At 42.6% G+C, this 18,904-nt stretch overlaps 1 protein-coding gene across 3 annotated transcripts in view; it reads left to right on the top strand.

Annotated features, from left to right (window-relative positions):
- Positions 1–18,904, top strand: part of TTBK1 (tau tubulin kinase 1) — a 168,692-nt gene that overhangs the window by 112,777 nt on the left and 37,011 nt on the right. For all 3 annotated transcript variants that reach the window (XM_061625458.1, XM_061625456.1, XM_061625457.1), the window contains one exon: positions 6,278–6,842. In XM_061625458.1, coding sequence (XP_061481442.1) covers positions 6,278–6,842 — 565 coding nt within the window. The remainder of the gene's footprint in view (positions 1–6,277; positions 6,843–18,904) is intronic.

Genomic DNA, 18,904 nt, shown 5'->3' with positions numbered 1-18,904 from the left:
CCATTACCAGTTGCTGGAAGCCACAGGAGGAGAGAGTGCTCTTACACTCAGGTCCTGCTGTTAACCCAGCAAAGGTCCAGGGGAGACTGAGAGGCATATATCCTCTCTGCCAATAGAGGCAATAGAGCCTTATGGCAGCCAAACAGGCAGTTTGGTGCTACCTCTGGGCTTCCCACCAGGTCTGCTGCCGCCTTTGCTCTTGATCATAGTAGGGCTGTGGTTGGATGGGGTATCAGGGGCTCAGTTGAGACTTCCAAGAACTGAGGCAGTTCAGGCTGCCTTGGGAGTTTTGTGGGTTCTTTCATGTCCTCAATTGTATTGGGATTCTCTATCAGAATCCCATGCCTCTTCCTTAGAGGAGACTTCCCTGGGGTCTGGGTTGGGCAAGATTCTGACAGGCAGCCACTGAAGGGAGGGTCAAACAGGAGTTATGCTCAATATCCTTTAAAAGAGTTGACATGGAACAGCAGCAGTAAAGGGGCAGAACTACATGCTATCATAAACCCAGGGTTATTGCCAAAAAGAACTGTCCTATATGAAGCCTTTGTAATGTACATGTCAGCTTACCTGGTGCAAATCCCAGTGTCATTATGCTGTGCATATTCCCCACCAGTTCTTTCCTAAGAGACAGACAAAGAAGATGATCCTGGAACACAGTTGATAGGTAAGGGGCAGGAGACAAGTAGGGTGAGGCTAGAAAAAGCACAAATGGGAGGCAAGCTGCCTAGTCAATGGCTGTGTTTTGATATAATGCTATATGTTAGCACAGAGATGGGCAAAAGATAGATTGGGATCTGTTGGTAGATCTCTGGGCAATTTGCAGTAGATTGGTAAGGGTTTCTGTTTCTCAATTTTTTTGTGATGGCAGCTTTAAGGTTGGCAAGGAGTAACAAGGAGTAGTTTAGAGGTTTTGTACGTGGAAGGACTGTAAGCAGTGCTCAGTTCTGGTAGTAAGAAGAACCCAGATTGTTGGGTTTAGAATTCTTTAATTTAAGTGTATGTCTTTTGCACCTGACTACATCCGGTGGATCTTGGGATTTTAGTAAAAAATAAAGTTGATCCTACAAGCTTGAAGTCTGCCCACCACGGGTTTAGCATTATCCTCTTGGACTTGCACACTCTCCCTCTCCTTCTCTTGCATGGGCATGAAGAGGGATCATAAGCTTCTGTTTTTAGACAGCTTGACATGTTGGCCAAACCTGAAATGATGGTTACTCTTAACAATGGTTAGTGAAAACATTGGGCATTTCGATGTGGAAATTGATGTGAAGTGGCTGAATGAGAATGCTGTGGACACTGGGGACTTTAAACCTCAGGTGCGGAGAATATGACGAATCCTTCAGTGTGAGCGCATCAAAAAGCAGTTCTTCCACTTTATGCAGTCTTAACATAAAAACAGCCCTGTCAATTTCGAATGTACCATTTCTGGGCAAGGTCATTGAGCGAGTGGTGGCCAACCAGTTGTCAGCACACTTGGATGAAACGGATTATTTGGATCCATACCAATCGGGTTTCAGGACTGGTCACGGAACTGAAACAGCCTTGGGTCGCTCTGGTTGATGATTTGAGGAGGGCATTAGATAGGGGAGAATCCACCTTTCTTGTCCTCGATCTCTCAGCGGCTTTTGATACTGTCGACCACAGTATCCTTCTGCTTCGCCTGGAGGGATTGGGAATTGGAGGCACTGTATTACAGTGGTTCCATTCCTTTCTCTCCAACAGGTACCAACAGGTAGCGTTGGGGGAGGAGGTATCAGACCCTTGGCCTCTCAATTGTGGTGTGCCACAGGGCTCTATCCTCTCTCCCATGCTATTTAACATCTATATGAAGCCGCTGGGGGCAATCATCAGGAGATTTGGGCTGCAGTGTCATCAATATGCGGATGACACTCAGCTCTATCTCTCGTTTAAATCTTCACCAGAGTTGGCTGTGGAGACCTTATCCAACTGCCTGGAATCTGTGAGTGGATGGATGGGAAGGAACAAGCTGAAGTTGAACCCTGATAAAACCGAGGTACTACTTGTGGGGGACAAGAGAAGGTTGGGTGACATTGACCTGAAATTCAATGGGGTGAGTTTACCCCTAAAGGACCAGGTCCGCAGCCTTGGGGTTGTGCTTGATTCCAGGCTGTCCATGGAGGCTCAGATTTCGGCAGTGAGCCGGGCAGCCTGGTACCAACTACACCTCATACGAAGGCTGCAACCCTACCTTCCTGTTCATCAGCTTCCACTGGTGGTACACGCCCTGATCACCTCTCGTTTGGACTACTGTAATGCGCTGTACGTGGGGTTACCCTTGAAAACGGTCCGGAAATTGACTTCCGGGAAGGGTGACTTCGCTTGTGCCTGCTTTTGAGACGGGCTCCCACCTCAGAAGAAGCTTATCCAGATATAAATCAGTCAGAACATTTTTTTTTGACTGATGAAATTTCTCCCGGGCAGGGAGAAACGTAGAGATCAACCTCAAAAGCCTGTTTTTGTTGGGAGGACTGGATTTCATTAATTTATGAGAAAAGGTCCAGCCAGCAATGCCGGACGGACTTCCGAACAAGCTCTATCTGATTAATGCGATACGTTTATCTTTTCTTCAAAGAGAAAACGGACTAACAGGCAAGCACCCTTCTTTCTATTATTTTTTTTACTTGGTTTAAATTGTTGCAGCAAAAAGAGATTTGTCAAATGAATCAGCTTTAAAGAACTTCTGGGTGAGCTATAACTCTTCTCTGTTATTCACGAAATTAACAGCTTATCTCTGTTTCTATTGCAAAAAGCTGTCCTGGAAGTGCATTCTAAAGATATAAACAGAAGAGGGATTTCTATTCCGAGGAACATTATATTGTCTGGGACTATTCTCTTTTTGGTCTATTTTATTTTGACGAATCTGCTTCTTCACGACGCCACTAACTGTTTTGATGCTGGGAACTAAATTTGTTTTGTATTCTTGAACATAGAGAGATAAGGCAGGCTGCTCTGTTTATACTGTGATGTCATCAAGCCTGGAATATTAACCCAATTGTTGCTGAAATAAGAAGTGGTTCTTCTTTATTTTTGTTTTGTTTTGTTTTCGTGGTTTTAAAAATGGCAATCAAGAAAGTGGCTGAGAATCTGGAAGTAATTATGTTTCAGAAAATAATGGATGAGATTGAGATAACGAAACAAACCCTGCGACAGGGCAGTAAGGAGCTGAAAATTGAACTGAGCAAAATGACGCAGGAGCTTAAAGAAATAGGGGATCCTGTGAGAGAGGAGAATGAGATCAGAGATGAGAAAAGAAAAAATAAAGGGAAGATACAAGCCCTGGAGATTGGAACAAATGTGGAATTGGAAAAAGATCTGGAGTTTATGGATATTAGAAATAAAATCTACTGCTTGGAATTTAACGTTATCTCTGAAGAAATTAATGAAGATATTAGAGATAAAGTTATCAATGGCTTGGATAATCTTCTGGACTGGAATGACGTGATGGAGCTTGTTATAGAGAAAATCTATGGAATTAACTGCAGCCATGTGACAATGGAAAAACTCTCAAGAGATGAGCCAGTGCATTTTGTAAAAAAGAAGAACAGAGATATGACTTTACAACAATATTTCAGCAACTTATTCAGAATTGATGGCAAGAAAATATTTGGGATAGAGGAAATTCCCATCAGACTCTTATTATATGACTATGGCTATGACAGCAAGATTATTATGGAATACTGATAATGGAAGATTGGACACTGAAATTACTGGACTTAACCGGACTATTGAAGATGGAAGATGGAATTAATATGGATAATGGAATAATGGCTATTGAAATTATTGGACCTAACAGATTTTGATGAGATGGATTAATCGATATGTTTATTTGGACTATGGTTATGACAATAAGATTATTATTATTATTAATGAGATGGATTAATCGACATGTTTATTTGGAGAAAAATGGATAGATATATTTCTTAAAGAATTGAAACCTCTCTTTGACTTTTTGTGGAAAGAATAAAGTAATGTTTATGAGATTTGATGATTAATTAAGATAACTACTGGAGGAAAGTGATTTTATAATATAATTTAAGAGACAGGATTGTTATATATTGTAGACCTATAACTGATTTGATCTGCGACAAATGGGAAGTCAACATTTTATTTTTTTGTTTAATCATTTTTGTTTTGTTTTGTTTTTTGTCTTTGAATGTTTTATGATTTTGTTTTGTATGTTTTATGAAAATTTGAATAAAAATTATTGTAAAAAAAAAAAAGAAAACGGTCCGGAAATTACAGCTGATACAAAATGCGGCGGCTCGACTACTTACTAATAGTCGCCGCCGAGATCACATCACACCAGTGTTGTTCGACCTACACTGGCTTCCAGTTGTTTTCCGAGCCCAATTCAAGGTGTTGGTATTGACCTTTAAATCCCTATACGGTTTCGGCCCAGTTTATCTCACGGAGTGCCTTCAACGCCACCAATTATGCCGCCCGACAAGATCGGCCACACAGGGCCTTCTCTCAATCCCGCCAACAAAAACAGCCAGATTGGCGGGTACAAGAGAGAGGGCATTCTCAGTGGCGGCCCCCACTCTTTGGAACTCCCTCCCACAAGATCTCTGGCATGCCTCTTCCCTAAATGTATTTCGGAAAGCCTTAAAGACCTGGCTTTTTCAGCAGGCCTTCGGGGTATCCGGGGAGGGTTAATCGATATAATTGTAATGCCTCCTACCCAGTTTTAATATTGTTGTTGTAGATCTATTGTTTTTATTGTATTACTGTATTTTATTAATTGTATTTTAATAATTTTGTAAGTCGCCTAGAGTGGCCATTGGCCAGATAGGCGACGAAGAAATTAAATTTATTATTATTTATTATTATTATTCTCCCTCAAAAGTCACAGCCTCCAGTGTAAGCAAGGAGGCCTATTATGAGAAGAGTAATTGGATCAGAGTGTAATGATATCTGATTGGAACCAGCATATTAGAATTCCTAAGTCCCTACTCTGCTGGGACTAAGCTTTTGAGCTACCTCTTAGGATGTTTGCTCTTTAAAGATACATCTGCAAACTGCTTTCTGCTTCCTTTTTTATTTTGAAGCATAGACTGCTAGTCTGCAAGAACATTTACATTCTGTTTTCTAACATGGAGTCAAATCTTGTGTGTTGCTGAGGCGACAGCCAAGATGGAGCCTGGACTGGTGATTCTCCTCTTTGATGTATTAACTAACTAACTAAATAAATAAACGAGTGTGTTGGGGTTTTTTGCAAACCGCTTAGAGGTTTTCTACAATTGGTATATAAATTGTGTTAGACAGACAGACAGACAGATAGATAGATAAAAACAATCTAGCTTAATAAACTATGGTTTGAAGTTGGCTTGTTACCACTAGTCATAGTTTATATTAACCATAGTTTGTCTCGGTTTGGATGGCGCAGCAAGTGATGGTTAATCAAAAACAGAAGTTTTCAAACTCCTTGAAACTGTAGCAGAGGAGGAGAAGGAAACATGTGAGCCTAGGGACAGGCTAAGCTTGTTCTTGTAATGCTAAACCAATGTTCCCCACTCTTGTGCCCTCCAGATGTTTGGCCCCAACCAGCATGACCAATGATCAGTGATGATGGGAGTTGTAGTCCAGCAACATCAGAAGGTCACCAAGAGAAATTTGGGCCAAGCGTGATTTACCGTTGTCCAAACCAGTCCAATGTCTAGAGCAGCCATCTGCACAACTGAAGGTTTTTAAACTCCAGTTGCACTCTCCTTTTATATATTCAGCCAATACTTAATTTCTTCAAGAGCTGCCCAGGCTAGATGTCACATGCTTTGCCAGCTGATGCTCTTGGTTGGGATGCATCTAGACAGCAGAACAGTGGAAGTTGGTTGGATGCTAGCATCTAAAATCCTCCCAGGTCTGGAGCATGGCCCAAGAGTAAAGGTTTTGAGCAGAGTTTTCCTAGAATCATTGTGCTGGAGACTGCTAAATCACCAATTGGCAAGTAAACTGACTTGATGGCCAGTCTAATGGTGAATGCCTTACAGATATTTTACAAGTAGAGGAACATTTGAACATATTCCAAGTAGTGGGACTTTAGTTTTCAGTAGACCTTAAGGGCATGGTAAAAAGCAAATCTTGACTTGTGAGAGATACATTCTGAAGTTTTGCTATCTCATGTTATAGGAAATAGCCACGTTTTGCTGTCTTTGCCACATTAATAAAAGAATATCCATATTACTCTTCAGTAATCCTTCAGTCTTAAAACTTGAGCTGAATTCTAGCTGGTCCCTTAGGCTTCTTATCTTATTTTCAGGTCACGAGTGGATTTGCCCTGTTCTCCTTCACGGCTTGCGTGGTCTTCCCAGCCAGCGCAGATGCTGTCCATTGACACTGGACAGGTAGACAGGCAGGCAAGTGGCAGGATGGATGTGTCTGCTTCTGTGGAGCATGAAGCCCTTAGCAATGCTTTCCGATCAGTACCACTGGCTGAGGAGGAGGACTTTGACAGCAAAGAGTGGGTTATAATTGATAAAGAAACAGAATTGAAGGACTTCCACCCTGGTGCGGAACCAAGTACCTCTGGGACAACAGATGAAGAGCCTGAGGAGCTGAGGCCCATTGAAGAGGGTGAGGAGAGAAGGCGACTGGAGGCAGAAGTGGCAGTCAGGCCGAAAATACATGATGGTCACGGAAGAACCCGGGGTATGCAGCCTGTGGCTGAGGAGGACAGTTCCCACAGACAAGAAGGGCATTGTCAGACAGTCTCTGACAATAAACATGAACAGCAACCAGGAAGCCCCACACAGTCCCCCTTATATTCAGCACCAGCTATCCGACAGCGGAGACGAGAATCCGAACCGACTGGTCCTGAGAGACAGGTAAGACATGCAAAATAAACACAGCTCATTCTTTTTTGCTGTAGTTCCCATATCTCTTGTGTGTATCTAGTTTAGTAAAGTCATCTTCTAGACCCTGCCCCCAATCTATCAGAGATTCTTAATTCTCACCCTTCTGCACCAGATCCCAGAGATATGTTTACAATATAAGTATTATGGCGGCAGCTTCAGGAATGTTTAATTGAGATACCCATTGGAAGTGGGGCAACATGAACCCTCCTTGATACAAATACATCTCAAAGCACAGGTGTTCAGTTGATTTCCAGTTACATTCCTGTAGGTCCTCTCTGCCCTTCCAACACCCCCACCCCTACCTCCCTACGTCTGTGCTCCCATTCGTTTCTTTGCTGCAAAGAGAAAGCAAAGACACAGGGAGGCAATCAGTCATGAGCACATGTGAGCTTGATGTCCAAACCACAGAGTGTGGCACCTAGAGTGTCATTCTAAAGGAAGCAACACCACTGAACTGTGGTTGGGTGTTCAAGTTCACATATGCTCCACACTGAGTGCCTACCTGTGTCTTCTCTCTCTCTCTCTCTCTCTCTGGCTGGGGGTGATGGGAGTTGTAGTTTAAAAAAGTAACTTTTCCAAGCTCTGGTACAGGGAATGCTGGGATGAGCGTTGGAGGCCACACTGAGCGAGGATGAGAGACACTTGAGGCTTATGGGATACAGTTTGCCCACCTCTGCTCTTGGATGAAGCAGACTGGTAGAAATTTCACTGGGCCACAACACACCTTACTGAAAATTACTGCTTTAGCTGAGTGCAGAGTTCATTGGGGAAACATTTATCCACATCAGTACATGGTATTAGATTGTGTGCACATGGGGATGTCCTTTAATACTACTGGAGGTGGGGTAGTACTTGAAAACAAATGACAAGTGGAGCTGGATAATTATGGTCCTTGGGGCAGATCTTCAGGCCCCTCTGACTGACATTTCAGGTGTGGAGAAAGTTGGTGGCTTTGAGGTTTGAGTCTGGAGACACTGTTTCCTCTTCAGCTATATCCTCCCCAGATTGGGCAGCTAGTTCTACAAGACAATGCAGGTTCTTCCTGGCTGTCCCTTCCTCAGCTAGGCTAATGCCCAGGTCCAGAGATGGTGGTGTTTTCTGTTCGATCCATATCTGGCTCACTGAACCAGGATCATGACATAAGTGACCTATTTAAGGTAGGGGAAGAGACATAGTAGTTAGAACAATACATTTTGTTAGGTCAACTGTTTGGTAGAAATATCAATTCAGTTTTCTTTCCGTGCTGGAGTTTTGCCAGATATAACTGCCATTCAGAGTGCTTAGGTTATAATGTGGTAGAAGGTTAAAGGGACTTCCTACAATACAGAATAATCCTTTGGGTAGACTAAGGAAAATGAATTATTACTAAAATAAAGAATGTGAAGCACTTTGAGTACTTTCAGGTGCTGTGTAAATGCGAAGCCTTATAGGGAAAATGTTATCTAGTAGACACCAGAGACACAACTTAGTAAATGACTCCTAGTTGTCCTACTTAAATGAACTAGTGCCATCCTTCTTCACCAGACAGCCAAATATACTTTCATGTGGTTTTTTTTGTTCCCAGTTATACCTTTTTAGCTGTTTTCCTAATACTTACTTTATTTATCCAATAGCTAGGCTGTACCATGAATCAAGCCACTGCTGCATTTGGTTGAATGATCTATGCTTTCTAACTCATTCGTTACTTAGCTTCATAGTTGTGTTTTTAATAAACTACAGCTTTAAAAATTAAAAATATTTCCTTTTACACAAACAACTCCCACTACTTAGATTGGGAGGGGGACAAATGTGTGGAGATGTGGGGCGGAGGGGGAGGCTGTTTATATTTTAACAGTGACCCAGAGAGAAGGAATGCAACATCTGAATTTTCATTGTGGTGGTGGACAAAGCAAGCCAGTATGAGGCAGGGCTAAAGTTGAGAGAATGTGACTTAAGCAGTGTTTTGGCTAGCCTGAGTGTATGCACATGCATGCAGGCAGTTGGAGATTTGAATCCTGCTCACTGTAGATCTAGCTAAAGAAAGTTCAAACTGCTTCAGCTCATGTTTTTGATAGAAGATGTTTCTTTGTAATTTGGTACTAATAACATGAACAGGACTGGTTGCATTGGAACCTTGTATGTTCACAAAAACATTTAGACCTGTCACATAGGTGATGAGCAAAGGCTCATCCTTTGTGAGGAAATGGTGTTTCCAAATATGCCATGAGGCACTTATATATTGGTTTCTAAGGAGGCTTTGCCTCTTTAATTAATGTAAACTGCCCAGGAATCAATTTTGATAACAGGTAGTCTAGAAATATTTTAATTAATAAATAAATGGGATACTTGTTTTCTGGTTGTAGCCACTAGATCACATCAGAAACACAATGATTTTAAATTAATGGCCGGATTTTCCCTCTGTGGCTTCAACGATTCATTGAAAAATGATGAAATATTTATTTTGTTACTGCCAAAAATTCCTGTTTTTCCCTTTCATCTTCCTAGTATTCTTATTAATGTCACCAACCTGGCAAATACCTCTCAACTACTTTAAAAATTGTAGGACTATATGGTAGAGGAGAACATGAGAAGGAAATATTCAGCTCTGGTAAGGTATATGATCTTTTTAGACAATGTTTGCACTGTGGTGATTGTCCCTCTTTTGGGGCAAGGTGCTTGAGAGGATGGCAGCAGCCCAGCTTCAGGCATCCCAGGTGGAAACTGATAATCTGGACCTGTTTCAGTCATGGCACTGAAACTCCTTTGATTGCCCTGATAGATGACACCTGTTAGGAGATAAATGGGGGGAGTATGCTCATTCTCTTTGACTTCTCCATAGCTTTTGATACCTTTGACCACTGTGTCTTGAAGTGGCTCTAGGAGGGGGTTGGGGGCACTGTATTATAGTGGTTCCACATCTACTTTCAGGGCCCTTTCCAGAAAGAAGCTATGGGGAGTTACTGCTTGGAGTCATGGGAATTGTAACCTTGTGGGACACCACAGCACATCTTGTCACCTATGCTCTTTAACATCTATTTGAAGCCAGTGGGAGTTGTCATAAGGAGAGTTGGTGTCATCAGTATGAAGATGATGTCCAGCTCTGTCACTACATTCCATGTAAATTTGGAGAGGTGGTTCAGGTGCTAGACTGGTGATTAGAAGCAGTGATGGGTTGGATGTGGGCCAGTAAATTGAAGCTGAATCCTAATAGGACATAGGTGTTATGTGTTCTGAGTTTTCAGGTTGGAGAGGTGGGAAGATGGACTTTTCTGGGCAGGGTTGCACTCCCCTAGAAGGAATAGATCTGTAGCTTGGGAATGCTACCTGGATCCAACATGATCATTGGAGGCTCAGGTGGCCTTGGTGGCTGAGTGTCTATTTCCAGGTATGGCTGGTTCACCAGCTGCAGCTCCCTTTGGACAGAGAAGACTTGGCCAATTGTACTCCATGCTCTAGTAACTTCCAGACTGAATTATTGTAACACACTATTTGTGGGACTGCCCTTAAAAACAACTCGGAAACTTCAACTGGTCCAAAATGCAGCAGCCAATTACCAAATGGTGTTCCATTTAGAAATCACATAAACTGTTCTAAAACAGCTGCATTTGTTGCTAGTTCATTTCTGGGCCCAATTCAAGGTGTTCACATTAGCTTTTAAAGCCTTAAATTTCTTAGGCCCAAAATATCTGAGAGATGTGTCTCCCTATAGACCCTCTCAGGTGTTAAGATCAGCAGGGTGTGTGTGTCTCTTGATAGTTCCGCTGCCACCCTTGGAAGCTTGGGAGTGGCAACCTATGAGTGGACATTCTCTCTGGCAGCGCCTAAATTGTGGAATTCCCTCCCCACAGAGGTGTGTCTGGCACTTTCATTGTATATCTTTTGTCATAAGCTGAAGATGCACCTCTTTACTCTGGCCTTTGGCACTTGAGTTATATATTTTTAGGACCTGCCCTATTCATTTGATGTAAAAATTTTAAAGTGATTTTAATACTGCATTTTTATATTGTTGTAACCCACCCTGGTACCTTATGGTGAACAGCAGGTAAGAAATCCTATAAATAAGTATTTACTCATATGTTGGCTAGAAACTTGCTCTGTAGGTCATGAAAGCTTTGATCCTTAAGAATCTACACCAAGGATTGCATGCTGTGCCAGATGAAACGTCATTCCACTTGTGTCCAGTCACTGTAGATGAATATTCCTCCTTATAGCATTTAAAGTATCTCTTACCTCAGTGCAAGACGTTGATCCAGATACTATTGCCAAGTGAGTCCAGAGGCAATGGGGATGTTAGCTGCAAAATGAGAAAGCAACTCAACAAATAAATAATTGTAGGCCAACAGTACCAGTACCACACTGTCTTCATGAAGTATCCACATAACCCCATGATGGCACTGTGATTATGGAAAGTTCAGGTTTGCCATAAATAAACTTACTGCCCTTCCCACCATTGATTTATGCTGATATTTCAACAGAGATGAAGACACATTCCTGTCAAGAATAGCTAACTTTGGTCAAGCTGAAGTGAGGCAACCAGAGAGAATTCTGGGAGCCTGTGGCTTCCTTAAGATTCCCTACTGGGGAAGATCTAAAGTTCAGTGTCAGACAGGCAATTTACAACCTTGCAAGGAAATGCAACTGATTCTTAGGTGTTGCCCCTTATCAGCAACCCCTTATGGTTGGTCCCCTGCCCACATCTAAATCTGGGAAAAAATTCATCTTAACTTTCATAGACTTTGCAACAAGATATGGGGAAGCGATAGCCCTAACCGGTATCACTGCACAGTGTATAGCTAAAGCTTTGCTGGGAATTTTCTCCAGGCTGGGATTTCCAAAGACTTTGCTTTCGGATCAAGGTCCAGCGTTCGTGGCTAAGTTGATCAAGAAGCTGAGGGAAGTGTCTGGAGTAGGACATTTGATTTCGGTAGCTGGCTCACATCAGACCAACTGTTTATGTGAAAGATTTAATCAGTCTCTTACGAAACTATTGAGGGCGTATGTCATGAAGCATCCTGGGGAGTGGGATGGGGGAATTCCGTATGTCATGTTTTCTAATAATGATGCCATTCAGGAGAGCACGAGGTTCATGCCCAATTATTTGCTTTTTGGGAGGGAGATACGTGGGCCCTTAGCTTTGTTGAAAGCTGAGTGGGAGGGCAAGATTAGTTCCTCTCCAGTTCCAGTGGCTGCTTACTTGCAGAAGTTAAAGGCTACTCTGCAGGGGGCCCAGGAAGTGGCTCAGGAGAATTTAAAAGGAGCCCAGGAAAAGCCCTATATGATAGGAAAACCAAAGTCCGTCAGTTTCCTATTGGAGCTGAGGTACTTGTCCTGAAGGCGGTGCCAGGCAACCAATTAACCTCACAATGGGAAGGTCCCTTGATCATCCGGAAAAAGCTGAATAGCACTAATTACTTATTGGCTTATCCCCATTCCACAAGGCGAGATCGCATTTATCATGTGAATATGATGAAAGTTTACAAATCTAGGGGTAATCTTATGTTATCTTATGCTGCCAAGGATCAAGGGGAGTACTTTCCAGATTTGTTGGCTGAAACTCAGGAGGAGAGGTGGTAGATCAAGCCCTCATCCCTGGGTCTTTATCTCCTGAACAGCAGGCGCAATTGTTTCAAGTGTTGAGTGAATTCAAAGATGCGTTTTCTAGCAAGCCTGGTCGAACGCATCTTGCTAAGTTCTCTATCAACACAGGGGATCATCCACCCATCCAGTCTCATCCCTACCATGCTACTGGACAGCATGCTGCAAGGATAGAGCAGGAGACTCAAGCTATGCTAGAGCTGGGGGTAATAGAACCTTCTAAAAGTCCCTGGTCTGCACCTGTGGTGCTGGTATCAAAGAAGGAGGAGGGAGAGGTCAGGTTCTGTGTGGATTACAGGAAGCTGAATGCTATCTCCCAGAATGACCCTTACCCTATGCCTCTCATGGACCATCTAATAGAGCAGCTGGGCAGTGCCAAATGCATTACTACTTTGGATCTGACCAAAGGGTATTGGCAGGTGTCCTTGGATCCGGATGCTGCTCTTAAATCTGCGTTTGTGACCCACATGGGGTTGTTCCAATTTAAAGTGTTACCTTTTGGGGTCAAAGCAGGGGCCACAGCCTTTCAGAGGCTAATTAACACAATGCTTAATGGGTTAAATAACTTTGCTTGCGCCTGCCTGGACGACATAGCAATATATAGCTCTGACTGGGATTCTCATGTCAAATACCTGACAACTGTATTTAAAAGGATCAAAGATGCTGGACTTACTGTCAAGGCTCAGAAATGTCAGTTTGGCTGGGGCAGGTCATTTATCTGGGTCATTACATAGGTGGGGGAGAAATCAGACCCCTGGAAGCAAAGGTAGAAGCCATTCAGAAGTGGCCTGTTCCTAGGACTAAGAAACAGGTCCAGGCATTCTTAGGTCTGGCTGGGTATTACAGGAGGTTTGTGCCTCAGTTTAGTAATGTGGCAGCTCCTTTAACGGACCTATGCAAAAAGCAACAACCTAACAGGGTTCAATGGTCTGATCTGTGCCAGAAAGCCTTTGATGCGCTGAAGACCTTGCTGACGCAGTATCCCATCTTGAGAGCACCTAACTTTGATGCTCCATTCGTAGTCCAAACAGATGCATCAGAATCTGGGATCGGGTGTACCTTGATGCAAGCCAATGAGGAGAGTAATTTGCATCCTGTCACTTTCCTTAGTCGGAAACAGTTGCAAAGGGAGAAAGTTTTATCCACGATAGAGAAAGAATGTCTGGCTGTTTTCTGGGCGTTAAGCAAGCTCCGCCCATACATATGGGGGAGGCATTTCCAACTACAGACAGATCATTCTCCTCTGTGCTGGCTTGCCAAGATGAAAAACTCTAACCAGAAACTTTTGCGTTGGAGTCTAGCGTTACAAGATTTCAATTATGATGTACAACATGTGGCTGGGAAAGATGACTGAGGGATTTATAATAATGTATGTAAGCGATTATGTAACTGTGTGATTATGTATGATACTGCTATTGTAGCTATTCTAGGGTTTTCGCCGAGATGAAATCGAAAGCTTTGCTCTCGGATTCCATCTTTCCAAAAAGGGGCGTGTGAAGAATAGCTAACTTTGGTCAAGATGAAGTGAGGCAACCAGAGAGAATTCTGGGAGCCTGTGGCTTCCTTAAGATTCCCTACTGGGGAAGATCTAAAGCTCAGTGTCAGACAGGCAATTTACAACCTTGCAAGGAAATGTAACTGATTCTTAGGTGTTGCCCCTTATCAACTTCCTGGGATTAAAAGTCAGGAAGAGGGGATGTTGTAGATCGGAACACCTGGATGTTGCTGTCTAGCTCTCTCAATCTTCAAAGACTTCAAAGGAAGGGATCCCCAGCAGGGGAGGGATATGGCTATTTACTTCCCCCCCTCCTTGTTGAGGAAAAGAAACCCATAAATATGAAGTAGGTTCTTTCAAAACGAAGTTCCCGTGTGTTCCATCGACCTCGACTCACTGACGTGTAACAGGGACAGCCGTTTGGGAACCTGGCTGCTCCACGAAGGAATAGAGTTACTTGGATGTAAGTATAGGATCTTAGTTAAGATAAGTCTTGCTTTTGTTTCATGTCTGTATTGAACATCTCTCCTTTTGTTATGTCAATGACCGTGTGTAGCCCGCCTGAGGGTGATTAGCTTTAAGGAATCAAACGACTATTTCTCCTCTTGTATATACCAACGTATCTATTCTTAAATAAACAACCTTTGTATAAAAGGTGTGTATTGGCTTGGAACTAAGGATTCTAAATCTAGTGCTGGAAGGCGGAACGCTACGGATTGATTAGTGAGGATAAATCCCTGTAAAATCACATAGTTCTCTGAGGTCCCTTCACTCAGGGGAAGAATTTAGAAAGAAGGGTGGTGGCAGTGAATACCAGGGATAGTTACTTCCATGGAAAGGGAGGAGTGTGCCTGAGAAGTGGGAATCCAGTGGGGTGGGGACTGTTCTCAGAAGCAAAGAACCCCCTTGGAGTACTGAGGGTAAGGAACCCCAGGAGGATGGTCCAGGAGGATCTTTGACAATTCCTGGATGTATTGGTAGCTGGCTGCCCTTTCTCTGGATTTAGCCAGATGAAATCTAGAGGGGGATCCAGATGTTGGACAAGTTGGAATCTCTGTATCGTTGCTCAAGCTGCTGCAATAGATAAGAGGGGGATGCTTCAGCCATACTTTCATCCAGAGAAGCAATGCATACCTATTGGCCATCACATGTAACATAAAGCCATAGTATGTTTAAACATAGTGGTTTGAACAAACCAGGCTCAGTCTCGCAGGCATGCAGGGTTTTTTTGGCCTAATGTTGGTTTTGTTTTCTTCCCTTTTTCCTCATGACTCTGTAGCTGGGTAACTCTCTGGGGCAGGGTGCCAAAACAAAGAAGGATTAAGCCAGGATAGTGGATTCAGATATAGTGGGAAATAATGGGAAGCTGAGATTTGTTAAGACAATTTAAAATTGTGGTTTCATTTTCTGGTTTGTTGGCTGGGGTGGGTTCGGATGTACAACCAAAACCACTGTTAAATTAAATAAACCGTTCATGGCTTAGCATTACTTGTAAACCAGCCCATTGTCTTACAGCGGTGGACAGTCACCAATGGTCTAGAGGACCTCCAAATGCCCTTTAGTGTGCTTTATTTATTCTGTTATACTTATCTACCCTACAATTCAGTTGTGATAAAAAATCAGGGTGAAATGTAGGAAAAGTCAGAGTCTGATTATTGATTGTTTTAGTGCATGAATACTCTACAGTGTGCAACTTATTGGCCTGAGGATATTTGTGCTGTATGGGGTCATCAGTTCCAAATACTCAAAAATCAGAAGAGAGCCTGCTGTTTATATTTATTTATTTAAAGTATTTATATACTTCTTTTCAACAGGCCTCACAAAGTAGTTCACCATTACAACAAGAAGCATCAAGTTTCTTTTAAAAGAAGTTACAGTAAAAGGGATAGATTAATGTTGGTTTAGTTTAGAACAAGCTATAATGGCTTCTTCTCTGTTCCGCTCAGGGCAAGATGGTTCTTCAGAAGTCCCTGTGGAGGAAGTTGGATGAAGAAGGGACCATCATTTAATAAGATAGTTATCTGTGATTAAATAAACATTTTATCTTACAGATATATATGGCTGTTTTAGTTCCAATTTCCGTTTGCTCACCTGGTGGCGGTGGGGGGCTAAAATCTTCCAATTTTTTAAAATGAAATGTAATACAGTAGGGCCCCACTCACACGGCAGGTTACGTTCCAGGCCCCCGCCGAAAAGCGAAAACCTCCGGAAAGTGGGGCCCTACTATATTCCAGCTGCCGCATGGGGAGCTCCAGCCGCCGCGCTCCAGCTGACAGCGATCAGCTGTAGCGTGGGAAGCTCCAGCTGCCACACTCCAGCTGACAGTAATCAGCTGAAGTGCGCGAGCTCGTCACGCTACAGCTGACAGTGATTAGCTGTAGCGCAGGGAGCTTGCATGCTACAGCTGATCGCTATCAGCTGGAGTGCGGCGGCTGGAGCTCCCCACACTACAGCTCATGGCCCCGTTGGCGCTGCCATATTAGTGGAACGCTGAAAAGCAGGGCCCTACTGTATGTAGTCTGACCATACCTAATCACCCTGCAGTCTGTAGAACTCTTTTTTCTGTGGCTTGACATTCTGCCTGGGAGCCACAACATAAAGATTAGTGGCACTCAGTGTTCTGAAGGCAGTCAGTGCAATTATTTAATAGAAAACAGAGCCAACTAGTTGACTGGCTGAGTTAGTTCAACACAATATGTGAAATTCATCCCTGCCCCCAAGTCCTTGTTTCCTGTTGAGGGTTGCCAAGTCACAATGCCAAAGGGACAGCTTAAGCTACAGCTGGCAGGATTTCCTTTCTGTGCAGCTCTTTTTTTTTTAAGTGCAGCAACCCTGTCAGTGGGTGCTTCTAGACAACTTGTTTATCGAGCATCCATCCTAATTTATTTACAGGGAGATTAGACAACATTGATTATTTAGTGAGCATTCATTCTGATTAGTTTGCGGGGAGGTTAGATGACATTGCTTCAAAGCAATTCTGTTTCCTAACTTCTAACTGAGCAGACCAGAGGGAGCTGTCTCAGCTGGTCCAGAGGATATACAAATGAGCCAACTCTCAGAAAGTGAGAAAACAGGGAGAGCGAACAGGAAGAGCTAAAAGGTGTTTGGCAGTGGAAGTGTAAGGAGGAAAAGACAAAGGCAAAGAGGTGAGTGACATGGAATAACCCTAGGAGGCTGTATATTCTCTCACAGTGTGCTGACCGTCTGCTCTGACCATGTGCTTAGTTGGGTACATGGAAAGGCTGAAGGGCTCCATTGCTGCTTGAGTGGAAGGGGCATGTCCTGAAAGCTGGTGACTGAAGGGGTGTGGCCTGATAGCTGCTGAGTGCAACTAGGACTTATGGAGACCCTATGAATCGGCGACCTCCAATAGCATCTGTTATAAACCACCCTGTTCAGATCTTGTAAGTTCAGGTCTGTGGCTTCCTTTATGGAATCAACCCATCTCTTGTTTGGTCTTCCTCTTTTTCTACTCCCTGCTGTTTTCCCAGCTTTATTGTCTTTTCTAGTGAATCATGTCTTCTCATGATGTGTCCAAAGTATGATAACCTCAGTTTCATCATTTTAGCTTCTAATGATAGTTCTGGTTTAATTTGTTCTAACACCCAATTATTTGTCTTTTTCGCAGTCCATGGTATGAGCAAAGCTCTCCTCCAACACCACATTTCAAATGAGTTGATTTTTCTCTTACCCACTTTTTTCACTGTCCAACTTTCACATCCATACATAGAGATTGGGAATACCATGGTCTGAATGATCCTGACTTTAGTGTTCAGTGATACATCTTTGCATTTGAGGACCTTTTCTAGTTCTCTCATAGCTGCCCTTCCCAGTCCTAGCTTCTTCTAATTTCTTGACCATTGGCTCCATTTTGGTTAATAACTGTGCCAAGGTATTGATAATCCTTGACAAGTTCAACGTCCTCATTGTTAACTTTAAAGTTACATAAATCTTCTGTTGTCATTACTTTAGTCTTCCTGACTAAATCCTGACACAATCAAAAGCTTTGCTGTAATCTATAAAGCATGGGGTGATTTTCTTCTGAAATTCTTTGGTCCGTTCTGTTATCCAACTTATGTCTGGTACTTCTTCCTTTTCTAAAACCAGCTTTGGACATCTGGCATTTCTCGCTCCATATATGGTAAGAGCCTTTGTTGTAGAATTTTGAGCATTACTTTACTTGCATGGAATATTAAGGAAATAGTTTGATAATTACTGCATTCCCTGGGATCTCCTTTCTTTGGAATTTGGATGTATATTGAACGCTTCCAGTCTGTGGGCCATTGTTTAGTTTTCCATATTTCTTGATAAATTTTTATCAAAATTTGGACAGATTCCGTCTCAGTAACTTGTAGCAACTCTATTGGTATGTCATCTGTTCCTGGTGATTTGTTTCTTCCAAGTATTTTAAGAGCTGCTTTCACCTCATATTCTAAAATTCTAAAATTTCTGGTTCTTCATCATATGGTTCCTCCATGAATGAATCTGTCACCCTTGCATCTCTTTTATGTAGTTCTTCAATATACTGCTTCCATCTTCCTTTTATTTCATCTGCGGTCAGTCAGTGTGTTCCTCTGCTGATTATTAATTTAAATGCTTGGTTTAAATTTCCCTTAAATTTCTTTAATCTTTTGGAATAGGGCTCTTGTTCTGCCTTTTTTGTTGTCCTATTTCTATACAATAACTATTGTAATAGGTCTCTTTGTCCCTACATACTAGTTGCTGTATTATTGCATTTAGGGTTCTGACTGTGTTTCTATCTCCTTTTGCTTTTGCTTTCCATCTTTCTTTAACCATTTTAAGAGTTTCGTCAGTCATCCATTGAGGTCTTTCTCTGTTTTTAACTTAGAGGTATTGTCTTTTTGCATTCTTCCCTGATAATGTCTCTGACTTCATTCCATAGTACTTCTGGATCTCTATTAGCTAGGTTTAAAGCCTTAAATCTGTTCCTTATTTGATCTTT

This window comes from Rhineura floridana, chromosome 4 (assembly GCF_030035675.1).
Source record: "Rhineura floridana isolate rRhiFlo1 chromosome 4, rRhiFlo1.hap2, whole genome shotgun sequence".
Lineage (NCBI taxonomy): Eukaryota > Metazoa > Chordata > Lepidosauria > Squamata > Rhineuridae > Rhineura > Rhineura floridana.
Note: the sequence above shows the minus strand (reverse complement) of the source record. Positions and strands in the feature narration are given on the sequence as shown.